Raw genomic sequence first — 20,783 nt, 5'->3', positions numbered from 1 at the left:
ACTGACTAGTTTTGGCATCAAAGACAATCTTTACACCTTGAGATTCCTGTTGCGGAGAGCTAGATGCTCAGATATCGTTGTGGTTGCCGGAGATTTGAATGCACAAGAGGTCCGGTTTAGCTCATCTGAGACTCAATTAGGTGGTCGACATGGATTGTACTTTGTATTTACGAACACTCGTGATCGATTTTTCAGCTGTATGTTGGACGCGGACCGTTTTTAGGCAGTACCAACTTCCGAGATAGTCGCCTGACCACGTGGTGTCCTTCAACGGCGTGCCGGCTACCAATTCAAAGTGATCACATTGTCATCAGTTCCGACTGCGCGATCAAAAACTGACTGCTACTCGTTTTGGAACACATTTGTGGGTTCCGACCACGTGCTTGTCCGGAGACCTTTTCCCCCTTTTCCTGGACCGCGTAAGGTGCGGACAACTTGCTTAACAGGTGAAAGACTTTCAGCTCCAGATTACCACCACCAGGTGGTAATTCATACTGGGATGAGATTCCAACCTCGTTGCATACTGGTTGGGAGTTTCCTATGGCACGGAGCTACCGAGCCCACTCGAGCACTGGATATTAGACCAAACAGTGCCACTCGACGAAACATTCCAGCCGGTCACGAAAATAACTTGGTCTGACGAATTATAAGACGTCAAGTGAAAGAAAGGGTGCGCGCCGATCATGAGGGTTGGTGGATGCGGAAAGCCAAGGAAATGAAAGAGGCTTAGAAATCCGATAATACCCGAGGATTATTTCTGTTGATCAGTGTGACCTGAAAACTACTCGTGAGTGAAGGTGTCGAGAATTAGAATGGTGAGATCATCCTGAATAAAGGAAAATGTCTTGACCGCTGGACCACATACTTCGGACAACAGTTTACATGGCCACCAACTGTAACCCATCTGGAGCCTATAGGTGGCCTACAACCCTGGACGGTGAACCTGGAACACCCTGCGGCCTTGGAGCTTCATGACTACATATATTTTCTAAATCGTCATCGCGCTTCTCGTTCAGATAACATTCCACCTGCATTCCCTGGACTGTGAAAAAATCCCATGAAAACTGAGTTATTCATAGCAGTGTGGGTGTAGAAGTCTATGGGTTATGATATATTTTCAATTTACTGGCGTCTGCTCAGTAACCTGTCTTCGCATGCAATTCTGTCACCCATTACAATGATAAACAGAGATCGAGATGGAGATGCAGTCCTCAGTCAGCGCTTGTCTGATCTGGTTCACTGCATTTTGGAAAAGTAGTGTCCTATGGTACTAAGGAAAATCAGTGATGATGCCCATTTTCAAAAAACGGAGGCTCGTGGAGAGTGTGGTAACCATAGGGGATCAGTCTGATACTCGATCATTACCAGACTGTTGGCGTCATTTGTGTTTCGTCGCCTTATGGTGAATCGTATAACGCTGACTAGAGTGGCAAGCAGGGTTCCGAACTTCTGGGGTTGCACTGACCAAATTTTTACACTCCGTCAGGTGCTAGATCAACGTCATCGGTAATAGATTCACAATTTTAGTATTCATATATTTGCGAGGTGCGTTCCAATCGGTTGGCCGGTCTGCCCTCTCTTGCATACTCATCAAAGAATGCCCCGGAATTTTGTGAACACAATAAGTTCTTTGCACTGTCAGACTTATGGACGTGTGAGAGCATACAGAGAGCTCTCCAAAAGCTTTCATACACAAACCAGTGTTCGTCATGGTTGCCCACTATCTCCACTCCAATTTAGATTCGTGATCGATGAAATAATGATGCGAACGCTGGAACGTCTTCAAAACCCTGGTGTTCAAATAGCCTGTGACGAAAACCTTGTCGATCTACAATATGTAGACGATATCACTTTTATCATCAAAAAGGAAGCTAGTGCGCAGGTGTTTTCGAATGAGCCGATCAAAGTCCTCTGGTATGCACTTGACACCCGATAAGTATAAGGCCACGTTCTTGGCACACCACTTACAATCCAGGGAGAAGCACTCGACGTTTTGGAGCGTTTCACGTATCCTGTAAGTTGTATTAGTTCCGTTTCAGAATGGTTTCGTAAACAATCGGTAACTTTCACTGAGACCTTATCAAACGAGCTATCTGTCAGCGATCAGGTCACTAGATCAGAGTGGTCGCACTGCTGTAAAAGAAGCCTATGTAAACTGGGTTATCCATAACAACGTTTGTGCAGAGGCATAAAGGCTAATTTATATTTTCAGTTTAATGGGTTCTGCTCAGTACCCTATATTCACATGCACTTCCGTCATCCATTACTGTAAAAGACGGAGCTATTGTAAAGTGTACCATATTTGGAGAGCAGTATCGTACAGCACACTTGGAGTCCGATAAGCTCACTATCCGCTTGTTTATACAAATTGACCGATAGTTCATCGTCATCACTCGCGTTACATTTCCAAACTGAGATTTGTTTTGTACAGATTTGTAGCCTTATAACGTGTTTTCTTTGTTAACCTCTGTCTTTAGTTTTCTTCCAGTTCCCGTCTTAATTTTATTTGTTTATGCACTGTTTCTTACACCCTTGCCTACCTTGATTCTTGTGTTCATTTCGTTTTAAGGCGGACGGGACGCAGGAGCTGGTCGGACTCAACAACATCGCAGTAAGTTTTCTAATCTATCCTTCTCCAAACATCCTCGATGTATTGCCATGTCTGACGTTGCCACAATACTCCCGTATCCTCGGTGGATACGGTTGGAGCCCCTGAGATAAAGATTCTATGTGCTGATGGGAATCACCGTCACTTCGATTCATGGAATATATTATCGTGGATGAGAGACTTTGGCTGGGAAAATTGTCTTTCTGTACGCAATAGCTACGTATGATTATGTCCGACAAATATACCTATAAGTTTCGTTTCAGAAAGGTTTTGTAAACAATCGGTAGATTTATTGCTGGGCAACGTTTCGCTTCTGACAAAGTAGCTTCCATTAAGGTGTCATAGACCGAAAATGTAAGGCGATCGGGATTCAACTTGAAGTCAGTCCCCAGTTGCCCATATATCGTAATTGTCAGTTCTCCCTACTAACTAACAGACAGGAACGTCTAACTCCCAGCACTGGTCAAGTGGGTTAGTCGTAAGACTTCATCGATTGGTTCTCTGAATGCTTTGAAACTCGGTCAACCTGGTAACTTATTCACTTGGCCTGACAAAGCTTTTGTGTCAAAAGCGAAACGTTCCCCAGCGGTAGGTCCACCGATTTTCTTTTGCCAAACCTCTCTAAAACGATGACTACTCACTCAGACCAAAACTCTCCCAATACTTATAGATGGTTTACAAGGCCTAATGATAATAAGTGCGGTTCTATTAGTCTCCAACTCAGGAATAAACAGTGTAAATACACCTACCAATGAGAACGTGCTTTGCCTAACTAAGTTCCAAGCTGAGCGCACGTTGCTCGGGTGCCAGTGAGGTGAAATCTGTTCTGGGTTGTAGTATTAGCTCTACGTGTGTGGTTATAGCCCTGAAAGAAAGACGGTCGAATTTGAGTCGCAGCGATATTTGAAGGTCTATTTGATCTTATTGCTTTTCTTCTCGCAATATCGTATCATGTCATTGTCAAAGTTCCTCAATTTCGGTAGTGATTCGGAATTAGGAACAATGGGAAGTCGAATACATAGAGGTGAATATGAAAAGGGAATAGATAACTTATGTGACAAGATGGATTTAGAGTACACGTGCTTGCTGTCCTTATATGCGGGTTTATCTTTGGTTGCCCATAGTTTGATCCATTTGTCTTTCTTGCCACAGTGTATCATCACAATACCCTGCATCTTGGTCCAGTCAGTCACCAACTCAATAGACAATCACACATCCGATACTTAATCGCATCATGACTGAATTTCTGTCATTTTCTAACGGGATTGTTTTGTCGCCCCGCTGACACTGTTGACGGAGTAGTTTCAATATCGTGTAGGCCAGACACCAAAATCACCAGCCTCTTATGAGCAAGTGGAAGGTGGTATGAGCAAAACAATACACAGCAACGGTTAAATAATTCGCATGGTTCTCTCCCAAAGAAGTGTTTTTAGCTCTGGGTTTATTTCACAATCCACCAAGGGCGCACCCATTATTAGCAGGCTTGGATGTGGCGGCTCAGTGAGTTTTGATCACTGTTATTATCCAACTCAAATTAACCCAGTTCCTACTGTTGGGATGTCGCTACACGATGCATTTATACTGACATTCAACAAGACACTTTTGTCGTGTTTGTCTTTCCAGGCAAAACACTAACCGACTTGATCCATCTGGCCGAACTATGTATTGAGGTATTGCGACAAAACGAGGAACACCATGCAGAGGTAACTGCCCATGTTGTCCAGTTTCCACATTCTGTTGCCGGTGATTTCAGTTTGGTGGTGACGTTTCAACTCGTTTGTTCCCTACTTACTCCAGCTATTCGACTTTTGGCCACCTCTGCCTGAATTTTTATCCCCTGATTGGGTTAGGAATTAGTGTATTTCTGGTCGAATTCTAACTCTCGATTCGCAGGCGAGTGAACGTGAGTGCGTGTGAAGTTACATTCAAGCTACTTTTGTGTTCGATTGGATGAACGTGTGATTAATGTGAATGCGTTAATGTTTTTCTGTACAGTACAATTATCTGTTCGCCCTATCTGAAACTGTTTTTTCCACCCTCTCCCCCCTCCTTCCTCCGACTACGGTTGAAGTTTACGTAAACGTATCAACTTTCAGTGTTTGATCCGATTAATGAGCCGAAACAACATAAACCTGTAACAACATAAACTTAAATGTGGACTCATGATTAGAGTGCCCTTCAATCATAAGCTGTCCGATATTGTGTGCACTGTGCCATTATTTACGTGCCTAAACCGCGTCTAAAATCAATTATTCCCCGAATATACACTCATTTGCAAACTAATTCGGTTCTCTAGAGAGACTCACCTGGAACCCAGCTGAATCTCTCGTTTGTGGCGTTCTCAGGCAACTAAATGTGCTGCACCAGGCCGCCCCATGCCAGAGGACATCACAAGCGAGAGATTCAGTTGGGTCCCAGGTGAGTCTCTCGAAAAACCAAATTACTTTGCAAATGAGTGTATATTCGCTGATTCCGTGCAATTTGGTTTCAAGTAGAACATAAGTTTGACGGAAACCCGGGGACTGCGCCTACCTGATGAGCCCCAAAAAGGGCGAAACCAGTCGTGGGCTGTCGACGGATTTTCAGCAACCTTATGAGTAGTACACTACAAAGATAATTATTCCCTGGTTAACCAGAACGTAGAAGTTGGCTTGCAGATGTTTCATCCCCATTCGAGGGGACATCGGTGCGCTGTTGAGTGGTTAGTGCCTCTCTTCATGCATGTGCATGGCTGGCTGTTGATCATCATCTCACATAGAGTCTGATTAGTTTTATCGTTATCTGTGTTACGTTGTGATCTGCATTTCTTACGTGCGTTTGCCCGACTATATACTAAATGTTTCGTCCATTAATTCCTGTTCTGATTGGTCCGGAACAGCGAATTCTGCGAACAGATCAACCGTCACCTAATCAGTCATCAATGAATGCGCCCGAACTACCAACAATCCACCACATTACAAAACCCTTTTGTTTGATGTTGACGTAACTGCAGCCTCAGTTACCTGTCGATGGAACATACGATAATCCATTAGACATGTCGGATTATATCCGCACTCGGCAAATTCAGGTTGTTTTCCAAACGGTTATCTCCATGAGCTGTTTTGAGTACAAAAGTCTAGCTAGCAATTGTTGTCTGCGTGGCCTTTGCCACCCAAATCGCGGGCTTTAATGAGGACTTTCTGATCTAGCTCACCGCGTTGGCTTTTTAAGTATCAGTATGAATAATCTCAACTCATCAATGCATGCTTTGTGTTGCTGACGTTCGCTACCCCTTGATCATCTACCAATCTTAGCCGCGTTGTAGTGGGTGACCTAGTCTCCCAACTCATGAGCGTTCTGTGTGTCTCCAATACAATATGATTTTACCTAAATGTTCAAAATTGTTGGCGGTCTGCAACTTTCCACCAGTAGCGTAAATTTCCGTAATTTTTCCTGGCTCTTAGGGTATTCCATAGAAAATACAAAGTCAAAGTCCTGAGTAGCGCTCTGCCTGCTGTTTGGATACTCCATACCCCATTTCTGCAATAATGATCGATAAGCAGTGAGAATAAGCTATCCTTCATATGTCACGTGACACTTTAAGGAGTGCATCCCACACCATAAACAGTGTTCTTTGCCAAGTTGCTAATTGTCAACTGTCGTCGTTTCCAACGTTCCTACAACTGGAAATTACAGTCCCTTTTACGCACGCCTTTTTGACGAATTTCTTCGTGTCGTTAGACTTCTTTTTTGGAACAGCTCTAAACCACTGTCTTACGGTTGAGATTAGCTTGTTTGCTTTTTATGTAGGAATGCACTACCTAAGTTTTTATGAATCGGCAAATTCGATCAGTCGTCAGTGCCGAATTGGCAGACTCTCGCTGATTGGCCACCATACCACAGTCCTGATGCACTATAGATGACGTTGCATTAATGATGACCGGTTTGGGCATGCCCCCAATGGCGTTGACTGACTAATTTGGGGGGGGGGGTGTTATCTCTCCCTATCATGCCACTAGTCAGTCTGGCTGGGAGTGAAACTGTTTATTCCAACGGGCACGACAAAAGGATACATATGAATCGGCAGTTGAGTCGATCGACTCGTACGGTCCACAAAATTCCGCATGACAAAAGGGTACATATGAACCGGCAGTTGAATCGATCAACTCGTGCGGTCCACAAAATTCCGTCACGAAACGAAACTCATCTAACGTCAGTACATCGATTTAAGGAGGTATATCGTCACCTTACTAGAAGCCTTTTTAAAGTAGGTGGTGCTGCTCCACCGAGCGATAGGAAGTGGGCGGTTCCCGTCAATGATGCGAAGGTAGTCTATGCTAAAGGGCCGAGAAGCATCGTCATCATCATGGGGACTAGTCAGTAGTGTGCATTTAATAACCCCCTAGGGGGATTCGAACCCTCAACCACTCTATTCGTAGCCATACCGTTCAATGGCTCTTTTGTAGTGTGATCGAATTACACTCAGATGAGAGATAACACTTTATCCGATTTTGGCTGGTAGTAGCTGGTAGTAGCGTCGATAGAATGACACTTGTGTCGGACGGATTCTGACCAAAAATGAGAGCAGACACCTCAGTTTATGCATTAGCGTTGGACAGACACTGTATGTTGATGGTCCACAAAACCCGTCCGACCAAGGTAGGCAGTCTACTGTATCATTTTGCCGAATATATCTGTTAGGTCCAGGCTTACTAAAACGCACATGCGTTCTTTGGACATTCCCCGTGTTCAATTAAGTGGCATGACTCAATATAGTTTGGATTCGACTTTCAAGTTTGGGAGTATACTGACAACGAAACTAAGGCATCTACGTAGTAGCAGTTGAGTAATCGTGAACTGTGCAACATCAACCTCTCTATCCTTATTGACTCTGATCAGCCAAACTCAACCAGCTAACTTGCTTTGTTATCCTCAGATGCAAAGTCGTTACCTGTATGCTTTCTGGTCACTTTACAGGCGTTCGCTTGGTTCCACGATCTTCTAACAGAACACACCGAACTTTTTTGGAACTTCTTCTCCGCCGACATGACTGGCGTTTTGGAGACCATGCCACCAGATTGTTGGGACAGTTTTCCCTTATTTCAACTGCTCAATGATTATTTACTCTCTGAAGGTAAGACTCATCCCGCTAAAAATGGTTGTACTGGTGGATATTAATTCAAACTGGCTTGGTTCGGAATTCCGGTAGCGTGGTGTCCCAGAACTCTCTTCCTTCTGTTTGTACCATCCCGGTTCATTACGTGCATGTATTAAAGATGACGGTCAGATACTCCAGATGCATGCACTCATTCTTAGCTGCCCATTCAAGCGGATTGTATTTAAAACTGAACGTTATTTATTCATATCCGACGGTTTTGTCATCCGCCAGTTCCAGAACGTTGGTAGGAAGTTTCATCAAATCGCATGAACGAATTACGAATTTCATTGACCCTAAAAACAATCAGAGTGACTTGCTAGCCCTGAAGCGATGCAATCAGATAATGGGGATTCTAGTGTCCTCATATTCTTCACTACTTCCTCACCTGGACTGTCGCGTGTACCTTTTTTCCGTTACCAAAATTGAGCACAATAGTATTTACTTTCTTTTTCGGGTTCCTTATCTCACAGAAAATCCTTACTGCTAAGGGAGTGATGTTACGCGAGGATCTCTTTTGGTTGGTTTACTGCAGAATTAGACTGTAACTTTGAACGGAAGGCGTCCTTAGCAAACCAATACCCTTGGGTCGTGTGCGAAAATAACCTAACGTTGGCATAAAACAGAAGTTCATGGTAATCAAAATTGATTCTAGGTTCATCTAAATTAGAAAGTGTTGTGGAACTATCAGTAAATCGGTGTTTCAGGCAGAATTCTTAAACAGTCGGTTTAGCAAATACACTCATTTGCAAATCAATTTGGTTTTCACGGGCGACTCAAGTGAATCTCTCGTATATGATGCTCTTCAGCTGAACATGTTGTACATAGGCTGCCCCATGTTTCGGTTGGTACGATATTCGAGGTATTGCAGTGTATTTTCCTAAAGGAAACTACTCACAAGGTCGAAGAGTTTCCAGCAACCTTGTGAGTAGTCGGTGAATTTATTCGTTGACAAGGTTCCGCTTTTGGCACCGATTGTTATCAGATGTTATCAAAAGACTAAGTTGTCAGGTTGACCAAATTTTAAGACAGGCCAGTCGGTGACATCTCTTCAAACTTCCATACCTGATCATTGCTGGACAGTAATCGAAAGTTCCTATTGCCGGTGTGGATGACAAAGACTTGAGACTGATGGGTTATGTGAAAGTGACCACTTCAACGACCGTGTTCTTCCCGTTCGAGGCACTTTGGCTGAATATTCCTCTTGAGTTTTTCCAGAAACCTAGTGGGTGAGTAAGACTATCAAGTTAGAAGGTGAGCAATTACGTGGGTTTTAGTCGATTTGGTTTTTCTACTTTGGGACCAAACCACATAGAAAATTCCTTCTCCCAGATAATCGCATCCCGCCATGTGTAAACTCGGCTAATCTAAAGCCACTCTGCACATGCTTCCCATTTTTACACCCTCTGCTCTCTCCACGCTGAGACACTTGAGGATTTCCACCTTCTCGCGAATCAGTTAGGGTGTTGTGAATCTTAGTCCTCCTCTCGGAACTCTCCTGACTTTCGAGATCTATTTCATGTCCAGTACCCGGCGCGTTCCCCGCTACTGCTGAGTATTTGATCGCTTCATATTCATATGAAATTCCTCATGGTTTGTACCTGTGCTCAACAGATTTTGTCGTATAGTTCCTTGGCTGTTTCCTGCACATAATCCCTACCAACTTCGAGACGCTCCTTCAAGTGAACCAATGTTTGAATCCTACTGAGATAATAATCCTATTCACCACTCTTCTAATTATTCAGATTTTTCCCATCTTGTATGGGATGATCGCTGTCGGGTCTCCGTATGGGGACCGTAACTCACCTGAGTTACACCTCAATTAGATTCACTTGGTTTTCGCTTCCTTGGAGCCTCTTTTCAACACAGTTTTTTTCGGCCGATCCCCGCTCATAATGTTCTTTTTCAGTAGGACTTTGCTGTACTGCTTTAGAGTACCAGCACCAGCTTAAGGCGTTTTGCTCGTGTATCAAAAGCGGGGCTGTCCCAATAGTCAAGAAATGACAGCTACATGTGCGTGGATTGAAGCACAGGTTGGTGCTTATGATCTCCGACCACAGATCGGATAGGAGCTGATCGTTTTCCGCTTGTTGCAGACAGGTCGTCGGCTATCAACGCTTTCGTGGGGCACCCTTCTGCTTGCCTTGTAGGGCTCGTTTAAACTGAACGAATCTGGTCAACTAAAATGTGGTTTTCCGTTAATGCGTACAGAGTAATGGCTTGAATTTCAGCTTCTGAAATTGCAGGGGATTGTGGGGAAGAAAGCGTGCATACCTTTGCGTCCTGCAATGCGCTCCCTCATTTGTCTCGTTCTCCGTTCTCAATCCTCACAATAGATTTTATGTACACAGTTAGTCTGACCACTGGGTTTGATGGGTTTTTTATGGTGTGTCCAGGGTCTAATGAATGCATTGTTTTAATTTGGACACTGGTCTTAGTAAATTCTGATAAAACCGCACGAATTTGCTCATCAGTTTTTGCGCAGTGGACGATCTGAACTGTTGGTTGGATGATACCGTTTTCTTGATATTTGTCTTGTTTATGACTGGTCAAGTGCCTGATACGGGATAGTCGTTCCATCACAGCATATTCCTGATGTTATTTACTACGTTGGCGTTGAGGGCCCTATTAAAACATCATTTAAGCTCTATCAGTCAGCTTACCACGGTTCGTTTCATGGAAGGTAATCCAGCCAACGTCCAGAGGGAGTCGGCTTATGGCACAAAGTCAAACCAAAATTTGATTCTTTGGCTCTGACTCAACAGCTAAGAAAAGTGAAGGGACGGTATGCAATTTCGATTTCGCGAGCAAGCCTTATATGGCTCAGAGCGAGTTCAGGAGATGTTCCATTTCACCTGAAAATTCTCGTTGCATGACCCTAGCATTGTCGTGAACATAATTTCATCATATGATGGATGCGGGGACCTATCATCTTTTTTGAGTGCCTGATAAGAATATTTGGCACGGTTTCTGTCATCGGGGTGATAATTACTATTCAACTTGTTTGTCTCTACGGTATCTGTTTTAGCGCGAAATAAGTCGAGCGTGAACGAAGCTTGATTTCCGACTCTGTCTCCGAAAGTGAACACTCAGTGTGTGTGATATGCTGTCAATGATATTGAGGGTGGTTGCATGTGTGTGGCCACTGTTGAGTCATTTTCTAACAGGTTATGCAAACTTTCAAGGCTTCCGTGACAGGTACGCTGGTCTATACAGAAGAAACCACTCAACCTTGGTTTCTTTTGTCTTTTGTGATTCCGATTTCGCTTCTGAGGAAGATCACCCAGCACTAATCAACCTAAACAGGTGTAATACACCGCCTACCCCATCTCATCCTCACCGTATACGGTGAAACTTCTGTCAGACCTACTTACTTTCTCGTTAGTATGTGCATCCTCCACAGGAATACCGAACAACATGCTGAATATGGGTAACGCTATTGCGCAAAGCACGTTAAGACGTCATTGCGGACGCGCAAGAGTGAATTTGGTCTTTACAATCGGTTTCTGTCATTTTGTCTCTCGCGATTGTTGTTCGCAGGGGAGGTGGGCTCACGAGACGGGTTAATGAATAGCTCATTTGAATCAGTTGCAGCTAGAACTACCATATCACGGTTTTTGTTCAACTCATCTCCCCGTAGCCATTACAGACGTCCACACGTGTATACATAGTCTAGCGTTCAGTCTTACAAGTACGTGTGAAACCAACCTATGACCAACTGCTTTTGTTCAAACATGCCCCACGTATTGCTCTGGCTAGCGGCGATTGGATTTTGGTAGTGGAGCTTGTGAACAACTTGAAGTACAGACGCAAGGATAATGAAAGGCTGGGTGTGACATATCCAGTGCTTCTCTACATCCTGTGGAGATTTCCCTATGTCTGGCGACGAATGACTGTCTGATGCGGGCAAGAAGTATCATTTTAGACTAAGTGGAATGCATCTTTTACATCATCTGCTGCCCATTCACATTCAATTTGAGTGGTAAAACGAAATAGTTGACAGTTTGTTAGGCATTGGAATGCAAAAGTAGACGAACGAAATTTTTGAAACGGAAGTCAGCATGCGCAAAGCAAGTGACTTTCGAAAATGAAACTCGAAATTTCCTGTCTTTCCTTGATGCTCAGGTTTAGAAGTATAGACAGATTCCTAACCAGATCCGCGTTTCACAAATTGAGGCGGATCGGACAGCGCCTTAACTTTGAAAACCTCTTTATCATAAAATGTAAATGGACCTTGACAAAATTGTTAGTTGTGCATTCCGTCAAAATAAACGATTTTTGTGACGAGAACCAGGGAAATTCTCCTGTAGGAAACTTCAAGAAACCAGCTTCAGAATTTCATCAAAATATTATAGGAAGGCCACAGAAAAGGTAGAGAAAGTGTATGATATAAATAGGGCATCCGAGCTCGGTGATAACAGTAGCATTAATAGTGTAACGGTGATACTATTGAGTAGTAGTATGTGTTGTTCTTGAAATTTCGCTCTGCGTCTCGTGAAAAGAGGAGACCTGTTGCGGAATTTGTGGAGTCGCTTCATAACATTTGCTTGGATTTGAGCAATGAATGATTGGAGCCAATGAATATCCACAAAAGTTCAAGTAGACGCGTCCAGGTTTTGTAAATAAGATGTAAGTGAGAGTTTTCCTTCCCCGTCCACTAGTCTGTAACCGGTCAGTTGGTACTTTCTAATAAATAACTCTGCAGCGAAGGCCTTCTCTCTTTCGGTAGTAATAATCGTTTGATTGTGATATCCTCTGGGTGCATGGCTGCCGTACCACTTTTTATAAGCAAGAGCTTCAAGATACTGCCAGGTTGCCCAATCGTAAACAAGAACAGTCGAGATCCCGATGTTAGTTTGGAACCATGGACCTTCTGGTCAGTACTCATCTGAGGTCTTACTGTCCCATGAGGTTTTTGAAACGTTTATGGAAAACCTGTGGCCATCGTTAGATCGTGTGAACTATACTTATTTGGTGTCGACCCGGTATAGTTTAGCACAACATTACAATTGCTTTTTCGGTCAGATATGTCGCCTATCATTTTCATTGCTGATTTGAAGTTTCTGTTTTGGATGGTAAACCAAAACCGTTGCTCTGTGGTATGAGTTCATAGCTTTACGAATTTCCCCTGTACTTTACGTCGAGCAAAATTATTTTGCAAGGCAGCAAATTTTCTCCTTTGAGCCACTTACAAAACGCCCACCTGGAGAAGATTGTAAAGCCTTTGGGACCAGTTTTGTTTTTGCATAGAATCATTTGGCATCTGAGAGATTATTGAATGGCCTATTGCGAACAATAGCTCACAAGCTTTTTTGTGCAAGTGTCGTTTTTTCACTGCCATTAATATTAAACATTACAATTAATTTCGTGATCTTTTCAACTCTATTCACTTGAGCCTACATGTGTGTCATCTGAATGTGAATCCGAATCCTGTTTTTTCTTTCTTGGAATTATTTGTTCGTTACACTATTCCGTTTTTGTAATTCATCATGGAGTGATCGATATTCCTGTGTGTCCAGCGCTTCGGCCAAACGTCGTACTATTCTACTGTACACTACTATACACCTCAGGTAGATTATAACAGGAGGGAGGATTTTTGAAGGAGGCTCTGTTTACTAATGACTATTTAGGGTATTTCATTAAGATTCACGTTGTTCTCAGACCCAAATGCTCGCACTGCGTAAAGCTGAAAAGAGACTAGTTCTCTGTTCCCATCGTTTACGGGAGATCGTTTAGTGCAACTGAAACTGAATGCAGTCTTAAAGTGTCTGTGCTGCTGCACAACTGAGCTTTATCCTAAACACCGGGGGAACTTTCACGTGACAACGTAAACGTGACTCATCAAGCTTATCTGTCGCCTTCTAGATACCTACATCGCAGAAAAGGGGCACTTGATCGGGTGCGCGGTGCGGTGGTAGCAGTGTTGGTTTTAGAAAACTGACATTCCAATCCTCTTCAGTCCCCTAGCATTTGTTACAGAAAAGCCGTCAAATACATCCACAATACTTCTTTTATGTGTCGCCATGTAACCGGAACCTGAAATTTCTGTCCATTTCTGGAGTTTTACTCTAGGTTCACCTGACAACGATGCGTTTACAAAAAGGCTTGACGCTAGACGTTTGGCTGTCATTGTTTTAATTTGACTTCCGACTGTATGTTCTCTCCACTATGCTATTGACCGCCTAACACGTATGGTTTGCATCTTGCGGTCAATAACAGTCAGACAACTACCAAACTCCCCTGGTTAATGTCCTTTTTCCATGCCAACGAAAAAGTCCTACACATACAATTCTTAGCCCGTTTTGTATGCCCTATTGGTACACTGGGTCTTCGCCGGACGGGCCTGTTAAAACCCTATTTCTTTTTATCGTTCGCTGCTGTACCGTCAAATAAGGTCGGACGCTAGTATACCAGCAGGTCACCTGCGATTAACGGCTCTGTTTACCAAACGGGCTGAGCTGGTACATGAAGTGCAGCTCCCAGTTTGTGTTTGTCATGGATCCAAACCTACATGTGGGGTCTATACCACAGTACTTACCAGCACTTGTGGAGAACATTAACACGTAAACCTTGAAACATTAAGTTCCACTGTTCACTACTTCTCGAAGAAAGGACACTAGCCTATCACTCTTAAATTCACACGGAATTGGTTCAAGAATTCCTCTGGGATTTTGAGCATACATTCGACTGGCCTGAAGAAAGCCTACGGCAACCACATCATGCTAGATAAATTACACTTTGAAGTGATTTGCTTTGAGGCATAGCAAAAAACACGCTTGTCCTGGTCAGTTGTTTCACTCCAAACAACTGAAATTCCGTGACATGTCCGCCAACCCTTTCCATTTTAGGTTATATCTTGCAATAGCGGTTGGGCGAAACAATTTATCTATTCTCTTCACAGAACGTGATAACCAAATTCATCAAGCATTGGGTTGCGCTCGGCTATCCAAAGTGGAATCGCTTAATGAATCGGTGGAGCTTGAGAAACCTAATTAAGTGTGTCAAGTCAAACATTACATTTCCGTGGTCTTTTACCAAGACTTGTATACTGAAAACCTACTTACTCTGTCTGAACAGATATAAATTTAGTTAGTGCATGCAGCCCCCACCACATCGTTCCGGCGGCCATTATACCCAGCCGGGGATACAGTTTTAATACGTCTTAATTTGGAAACTGCGCCATGATTTTCTCTTGTCTGAACAGATATAAATTTAGTTAGTGCGTCCAGCCCCCACCACATCGTTCCGGCGGCAATTATACCCATTTGGGGATACTGTTTTAATACGTCTTAATTTGGAGACTGCGCTATGATTTTCTCCATATTCATTAGCATCCAGATGCTATGTGACCATAAAGGGAGGGTGCTTTCCGTGGTCTTTTACCAAGACTTGTATACTGAAAACCTACTTACTCTGTCTGAACAGATATAAATTTAGTTAGTGCGTCCAGCCCCCACCACATCGTTCCGGCGGCAATTATACCCATTTGGGGATACTGTTTTAATACGTCTTAATTTGGAGACTGCGCTATGATTTTCTCCATATTCATTAGCATCCAGATGCTATGTGACCATAAATGGGAGGGTGCAGTGGGGCGATAGAACAGGAAAATGCATGGCAACCTGAGTGTGGTGGGCATGTTTTGGTATGTCACAAGTCGCGCCATTTTAAAGTACACTTTTCAGGAAGTGGCCAGGTCTCAGAAGGCCTTCAAATGAGTCAGAAGAAACAATGTGTTCAAGTCTCCTAGGAATGTACAGTCGACCTTGATATGTATATCGGTAATGAATGTGCCCCTTTTTTTGCCCTAGAAGTATTTGGCACAACTAGTTCTTGCTCGCTAGACTTTTGTGTGTCCAGTCGTGAAAGGAATGTGTTTTCAGAAATGATCCAAGTTTAGGTAATCTCTTTTGAATTTCGAAGTTCATTGAAGTGAGAGATATGAAAAAATGACGACAGTTGCTGCTTGTATTGCATTAGAATTGATTTGACTATTTCCAGCCCCAATTTTTTCCCTACTTTACGTAGCATTTCCATGTTTGGTTTCACTCTGTCTCTGTGTACCGACAGAATGGCCGTTGCCTCACTATCTACCTGAATAGTTTAATACATATGATACCCAAGCCACCTCATAGTTGTGGTCACAGGTGGATGATGACAGGTCATCAAATTCTTCCAACCGACAGCCGGATGTTGCTTGGTTTTGTAATGACAAAAGTGGTGTGGGTGAGAAGTTTCTAACTGAACATACTACTGTATGTCAGACAGTGTCAGTAGTGCATACAGAAAATAACTCAATGACAGAGTTGAGTGGCATGCTCTGCGTATGGCGACTGTGCATTGTTTCCGCTGCCAGGCTGTGGAAGTCTCTCGTTGTGAATAGCACGAGAATTGCACGTCGTTCCTATCCCACGTTCTCCAGGCTAGGATGTGCAGTATCTTGTAGGGACAGCCTTACTAATCCATTTCGACCAAAACCAGTCCAAAAACATGCAGGGACGGACAACAAAAGGTGATGGTTCTTGTTCGCTCCTTTGCACACACACAGAGTTGGTTTACGTTCGCTTCGGGAACGGCCCGCTCCGTTTAGCACACCCTTCGATGTTTGTCTTTTAAACACCCACTTCCTATCTACTAATTTAGTACATCCAGCCATCTTGAAAGAAATTGATCCATCTCTCAACTCTAGCAAAATCGAGTTCCTCGCCGTCTATTTTGCATGTATTACTCTGTTTCTAGACAGCGCCATCATGTTTTCACTGAAGAATTTTATTTGCCACCGTTCATGAATACTCTGTAGAGGAGTGCTTTTCACTTAAGTCATCCTTACCTATCACTAAATCACCTCTCGTGAATTCAGGTAGGTTTTCCATGTCATGTGGATTGCTGCCTACGGTTTTGCTATTACATCCCCTCACACTGTTAATTGCATACTACGCACCGTCAGTGTACGTTTTTGTCACAAAAGGTTGCTCTTCTTCTTTAATACTTCCGCTCGATGAAGCATGAATACTTTTGCTTTTTCAATGCTTCACAACCGTCAGGTCATTTCGCTGGCCAGCTGTCTGTCTAGTGACTGCTTCTCACATACTCAGCGTCATTCGTGCGTGGATGTGAACGCTTATGAGTAGCCTTGATCTGTTTGGGTTTCCGATAGGCATTGCGCCAGTAGTTTCTCCCATGGGCTTTTGAGTTGTCTGTCAAAAGACATCCGTCTTACCTGTCGTACATTCTATTTGATTGGCTTAAAGAAGCTTATAGCCACGTACGGCCACTTGGAAGTCTCGCCTCTCCTCCATCACCACAGTATGTGGTGAGGTTGTCTATCTGCGTGGCAAATGACTCCAGATGTCCTTAAAAATACAATTTTCGTTGTTTTTTTTATCTACGATGCACTGCTGCACAACCAACTGCATTATAAGTTGCGTCTATCACTGACACCTCTTCAGTTGTTTACCGCTAGAATTGATACAAATGCTCACACGCTCAGACACTCTTAACTTCATACGATCTGACACACGACTTAAAGTCGCCATTTTTAGTAGACGATTGCGCGACTGATACGTCAGTCATACGTTACTCCATCCTGCTTGCTCGCTTGCTGCTGAGCCTGCTGTCCTCGCGCACGGGGATTTTTTTATCTACGATGCACTGCTGCACAACCAACTGCATTATAAGTTGCGTCTATCACTGACACCTCTTCAGTTGTTTACCGCTAGAATTGATACAAATGCTCACACGCTCAGACACTCTTAACTTCATACGATCTGACACACGACTTAAAGTCGCCATTTTTAGTAGACGATTGCGCGACTGATACGTCAGTCATACGTTACTCCATCCTGCTTGCTCGCTTGCTGCTGAGCCTGCTGTCCTCGCCGCACGGGGATTTCCCCCGTCTCATTCTTCTCAATGGCTGTCTCCCTTCCACAGTACTGCAGCCCCAGAAGAAATATACTGATCGGCAATTCAGTGAACTGTTGTATGCGATAGTATTTATTGAGAACTCGAATGCACCAGCGCGCACAAGAACAAACAATAAAGAAAGGTGCTCCTATTCCCATCCCGTGCACCTCCTTGTCATGTGTAGATCCTCGTCACAAACAGTAATATTTAACCAGTGGCCTACAATTAGGACTGAAACCCAAAATGTGTGACTTTCACCAGCTATTTATGTGCTGCTTTTTTCTTGTAGAATCCCTAAAGTCAGGAAAATTCCACCAACAGCTAACCCAAATGTTTGCACCCTTGGTGGTTCGTTACGTGGATTTGATGGAAACCTCTATTGCCCAGTCCATCGGTGTCATGGATAGTTCTGCAACAGAAACGCCTGCCGCCCCCACTAGCACAGCTAGTGGTTCCGGTTTCGCAGCGACTGCCTTGGGGAATGTGAGTGCTCTGACAAACATGGGATCCCTTGTTTCTGGCGCAGTGTCCGGAGCCGCCAACGCTGCAACCGCTGCCGGACGAGCAGGAGGTGGCCTCATGGCTGCAGCTACCGCAGCTGCAAGCGCTGCAACTGCTGCGGCCACCAGCGGTCCTGGTTTTTCCTCCAATCCTGCCCCAGTAACGTCCAGTGAACTTTTATGGAAGTTGGAGGCACTGCAAACGTTTATTCGTGAACTGCACTGGCCAGATTTAGTGTTTGCCGAGCATCTGGATAACCGGCTTAAAATGATGGCTGCAGATATGATTGATGCGGCTGCTCAGCGGTAGGCCAGAATATTTTATCCGACCTAATAATGTTTCGTTTTGTGCCAGTTATGATTCTTTAATTTCAACATCGCCACAGGTTTGAAAGATGTTCATTTACTCGACTCAGCACTACCGCAAGCCGACTGACTACTGTTCGAAAACCCATTTGTTTTCCCCTTCTTGTGGTTGTCAGGTGAGAGATTCCGTCGACATTATTCCTCACTTGGATACAAAGTTGTTTGTAGATGGATTTATACACTCATTTTGAAATTAACTTGTTGCTAACGGTAGACTCAGCTTGTTCGTTTTGACAATTTAGCTGTCACCAAAAATACAAAGGAGCTCGTACACGGCTTACATGGCGCAACTAAATTCATACATTCGAAAGACGCCCCCATAGCTGTTGGTTAAGTTTGAACTTTTCTCCTCCCTCCCGTAGCTAAACTGTACTGCCTTATGAGAGCCCGTCACTTTACGATTTTTCGCCTGCTTATTTAGGTCGGCGAGTGTTGTGGAAATAACTACATCCTGTAGTACGCCTTCTTTCTATATACAGAATGCACTACTCATAAGGTTGCTGAAAATTCTTCGACAGCTGACAGCCGGCTCCGCCCCTCTTGGGGCTCATCAAGTGGGCGCAACCCCCGAGTTTCCTTCACTTGTGTTCTACTGGAAACCGAATTGCACGAAATTAGCGAACTACACACATTTGCAAATAAATTTGGCTTTGAGAGAGAGAGTCACCATGCCGCCTCATGTTACAGTTGGTACGATATTAGAGATATCGCGACATGTATATATGTAATGCTGAAAATTATTCGAAAGCCGACGACCAGTTTCGTCTTTCTTAGGGCTCATCAGGTAGGCGCAATCCCCTAGTTTCGCGCGATATCTCGAATATTCTACCAACTGAAACATTAGGCGGCCTGGTGCAGCACAGTCAGTTGCCTGGGAACATCACAGACGAGAAATTCAGCTGGGTTCCAGATGAGTCTCCCGAAAAACCAAATTTGTTTGCAAATGAGTGTAGTTCAGTAATTCCTTCTTTTTGTTTTACCGGAATGGACCAAGTGGACTCTACGTTTTAAAAGCAGTCTATTGTGAATCTAGGAACTGCTTCGATGAAAAAGATTCTTCTAGTCGATAAAAAGGTCCCTGATTCTACCGCAAGACGGATTCGTCGGCTTTACGTTACAATACTAATAATGGTTTCCTTTTCCTTGTTACCGAGATACCTATTGTGCGATGCGCTTCGGAAATGTAGTGCAATTTCCATTCATACATATTAATCTGCAGCTGTTCCATCCGTCACGTGCCCTGTACCTTGTTGTTCGAGTCGTGAAGCAACCAACTGCACTGCTGCCCCTGAAAAGCTACAAAGATAGCACTGTAATCACTTCGTCAGTAGCCGAAACTTCATACACTAATTATACTGTTACTTCTAACAACAGAATAGCTTGTGATTAGCATATTTGGATTTTGTGTTGCCAAATTGCTTTAAAAACCCATGGAGAAGGATATATCGATTGCGAAAGTAGGTCTTGATTGTTTCGGATGGACGCGGTTGCAGCCATCTCTTCTGTGTTGCATCCTAACTAGCACTTTGTTGAGACCAACAGGCCACTAATCAGTGAACAATAATCAGGATCTTGTTGAATTTCGATTCTCACTTGCTTCACGCGGAGCATCGCTTCTGACGGCTTCTTATCTATTGCCATCCAACCTTATTTCACTTTATAACATTCACCACTTATCTGTCGTTCGTATTTTCCTTAGCAACCTGGTTTGCTTTGAAACCTGGCTAAAGCGCTCGTCCAAAAGCACTGACTTTATTTTACCCAACGAGTGTTGCAATATGATCAACACGGTGGCCGATCTGAAAGCGAGCATACTGAAGTTGTGTACGAAGGACACCAAAGGCGAGGATATGGTGAGACTGTGATTTCTAGTTGCTCTGTTCCCAGATATCTGCCTTTTTACGTCATTTTCGGTTTCCCCCCAAACAAGCACTGGTCTAGGGATTAACTAAAAGATAAAGTTACCAAGTTGTGTGACCTTTACTCACTAAGACAATGCAAAGTACAAAGTCTAGTACCTGTCTGGCGAAAGTGTAATCAGTACCCTGGGGCAACCGCAACGGACCCTCAGGTGAAACTTCGTTTGAAATGCGCAGCGGATGTATTTAGCTAACGGAGAAAATATCCGGCGAAGTTGTGTGGGATTTTTCATTTTTATTCCTTAACTGAAACTTCCCGCTGCCGAACAGGGGTAAGAGTATCGAAGGGCTTTCTGTGCGTCCTAATGTCCCAGAGGGCAAGGTTTAACTAAGTGTATATATATATATAT

The 20,783-nt window shown here is 43.7% G+C and overlaps 2 protein-coding genes across 2 annotated transcripts in view; one reads left to right on the top strand and one right to left on the bottom strand.

Moving 5' to 3' along the window:
• Nucleotides 1-20,783, top strand: part of T265_05210 (hypothetical protein) — a gene marked incomplete at both ends in the record, with an annotated part of 90,585 nt that overhangs the window by 49,169 nt on the left and 20,633 nt on the right. Inside the window, 6 exons of the mRNA XM_009170154.1 lie at nt 2,570-2,611; nt 4,232-4,311; nt 7,565-7,721; nt 17,938-18,454; nt 19,202-19,298; nt 20,083-20,367. Of these exons, the coding sequence (XP_009168418.1) occupies nt 2,570-2,611; nt 4,232-4,311; nt 7,565-7,721; nt 17,938-18,454; nt 19,202-19,298; nt 20,083-20,367 (1,178 nt within the window). The remainder of the gene's footprint in view (nt 1-2,569; nt 2,612-4,231; nt 4,312-7,564; nt 7,722-17,937; nt 18,455-19,201; nt 19,299-20,082; nt 20,368-20,783) is intronic.
• T265_05211 (hypothetical protein) overlaps nt 18,002-20,783 on the bottom strand; it is a gene marked incomplete at both ends in the record, with an annotated part of 4,252 nt that continues 1,470 nt past the window's right edge. Inside the window, one exon of the mRNA XM_009170155.1 lies at nt 18,002-18,398. Coding sequence (XP_009168419.1) covers nt 18,002-18,398 — 397 coding nt within the window. The remainder of the gene's footprint in view (nt 18,399-20,783) is intronic.

Source organism: Opisthorchis viverrini, assembly GCF_000715545.1.
Source record: "Opisthorchis viverrini unplaced genomic scaffold opera_v5_94, whole genome shotgun sequence".
Taxonomy (NCBI): Eukaryota; Metazoa; Platyhelminthes; class Trematoda; order Opisthorchiida; family Opisthorchiidae; genus Opisthorchis; species Opisthorchis viverrini.
This window is presented reverse-complemented; position numbering and strand designations above follow the sequence as displayed.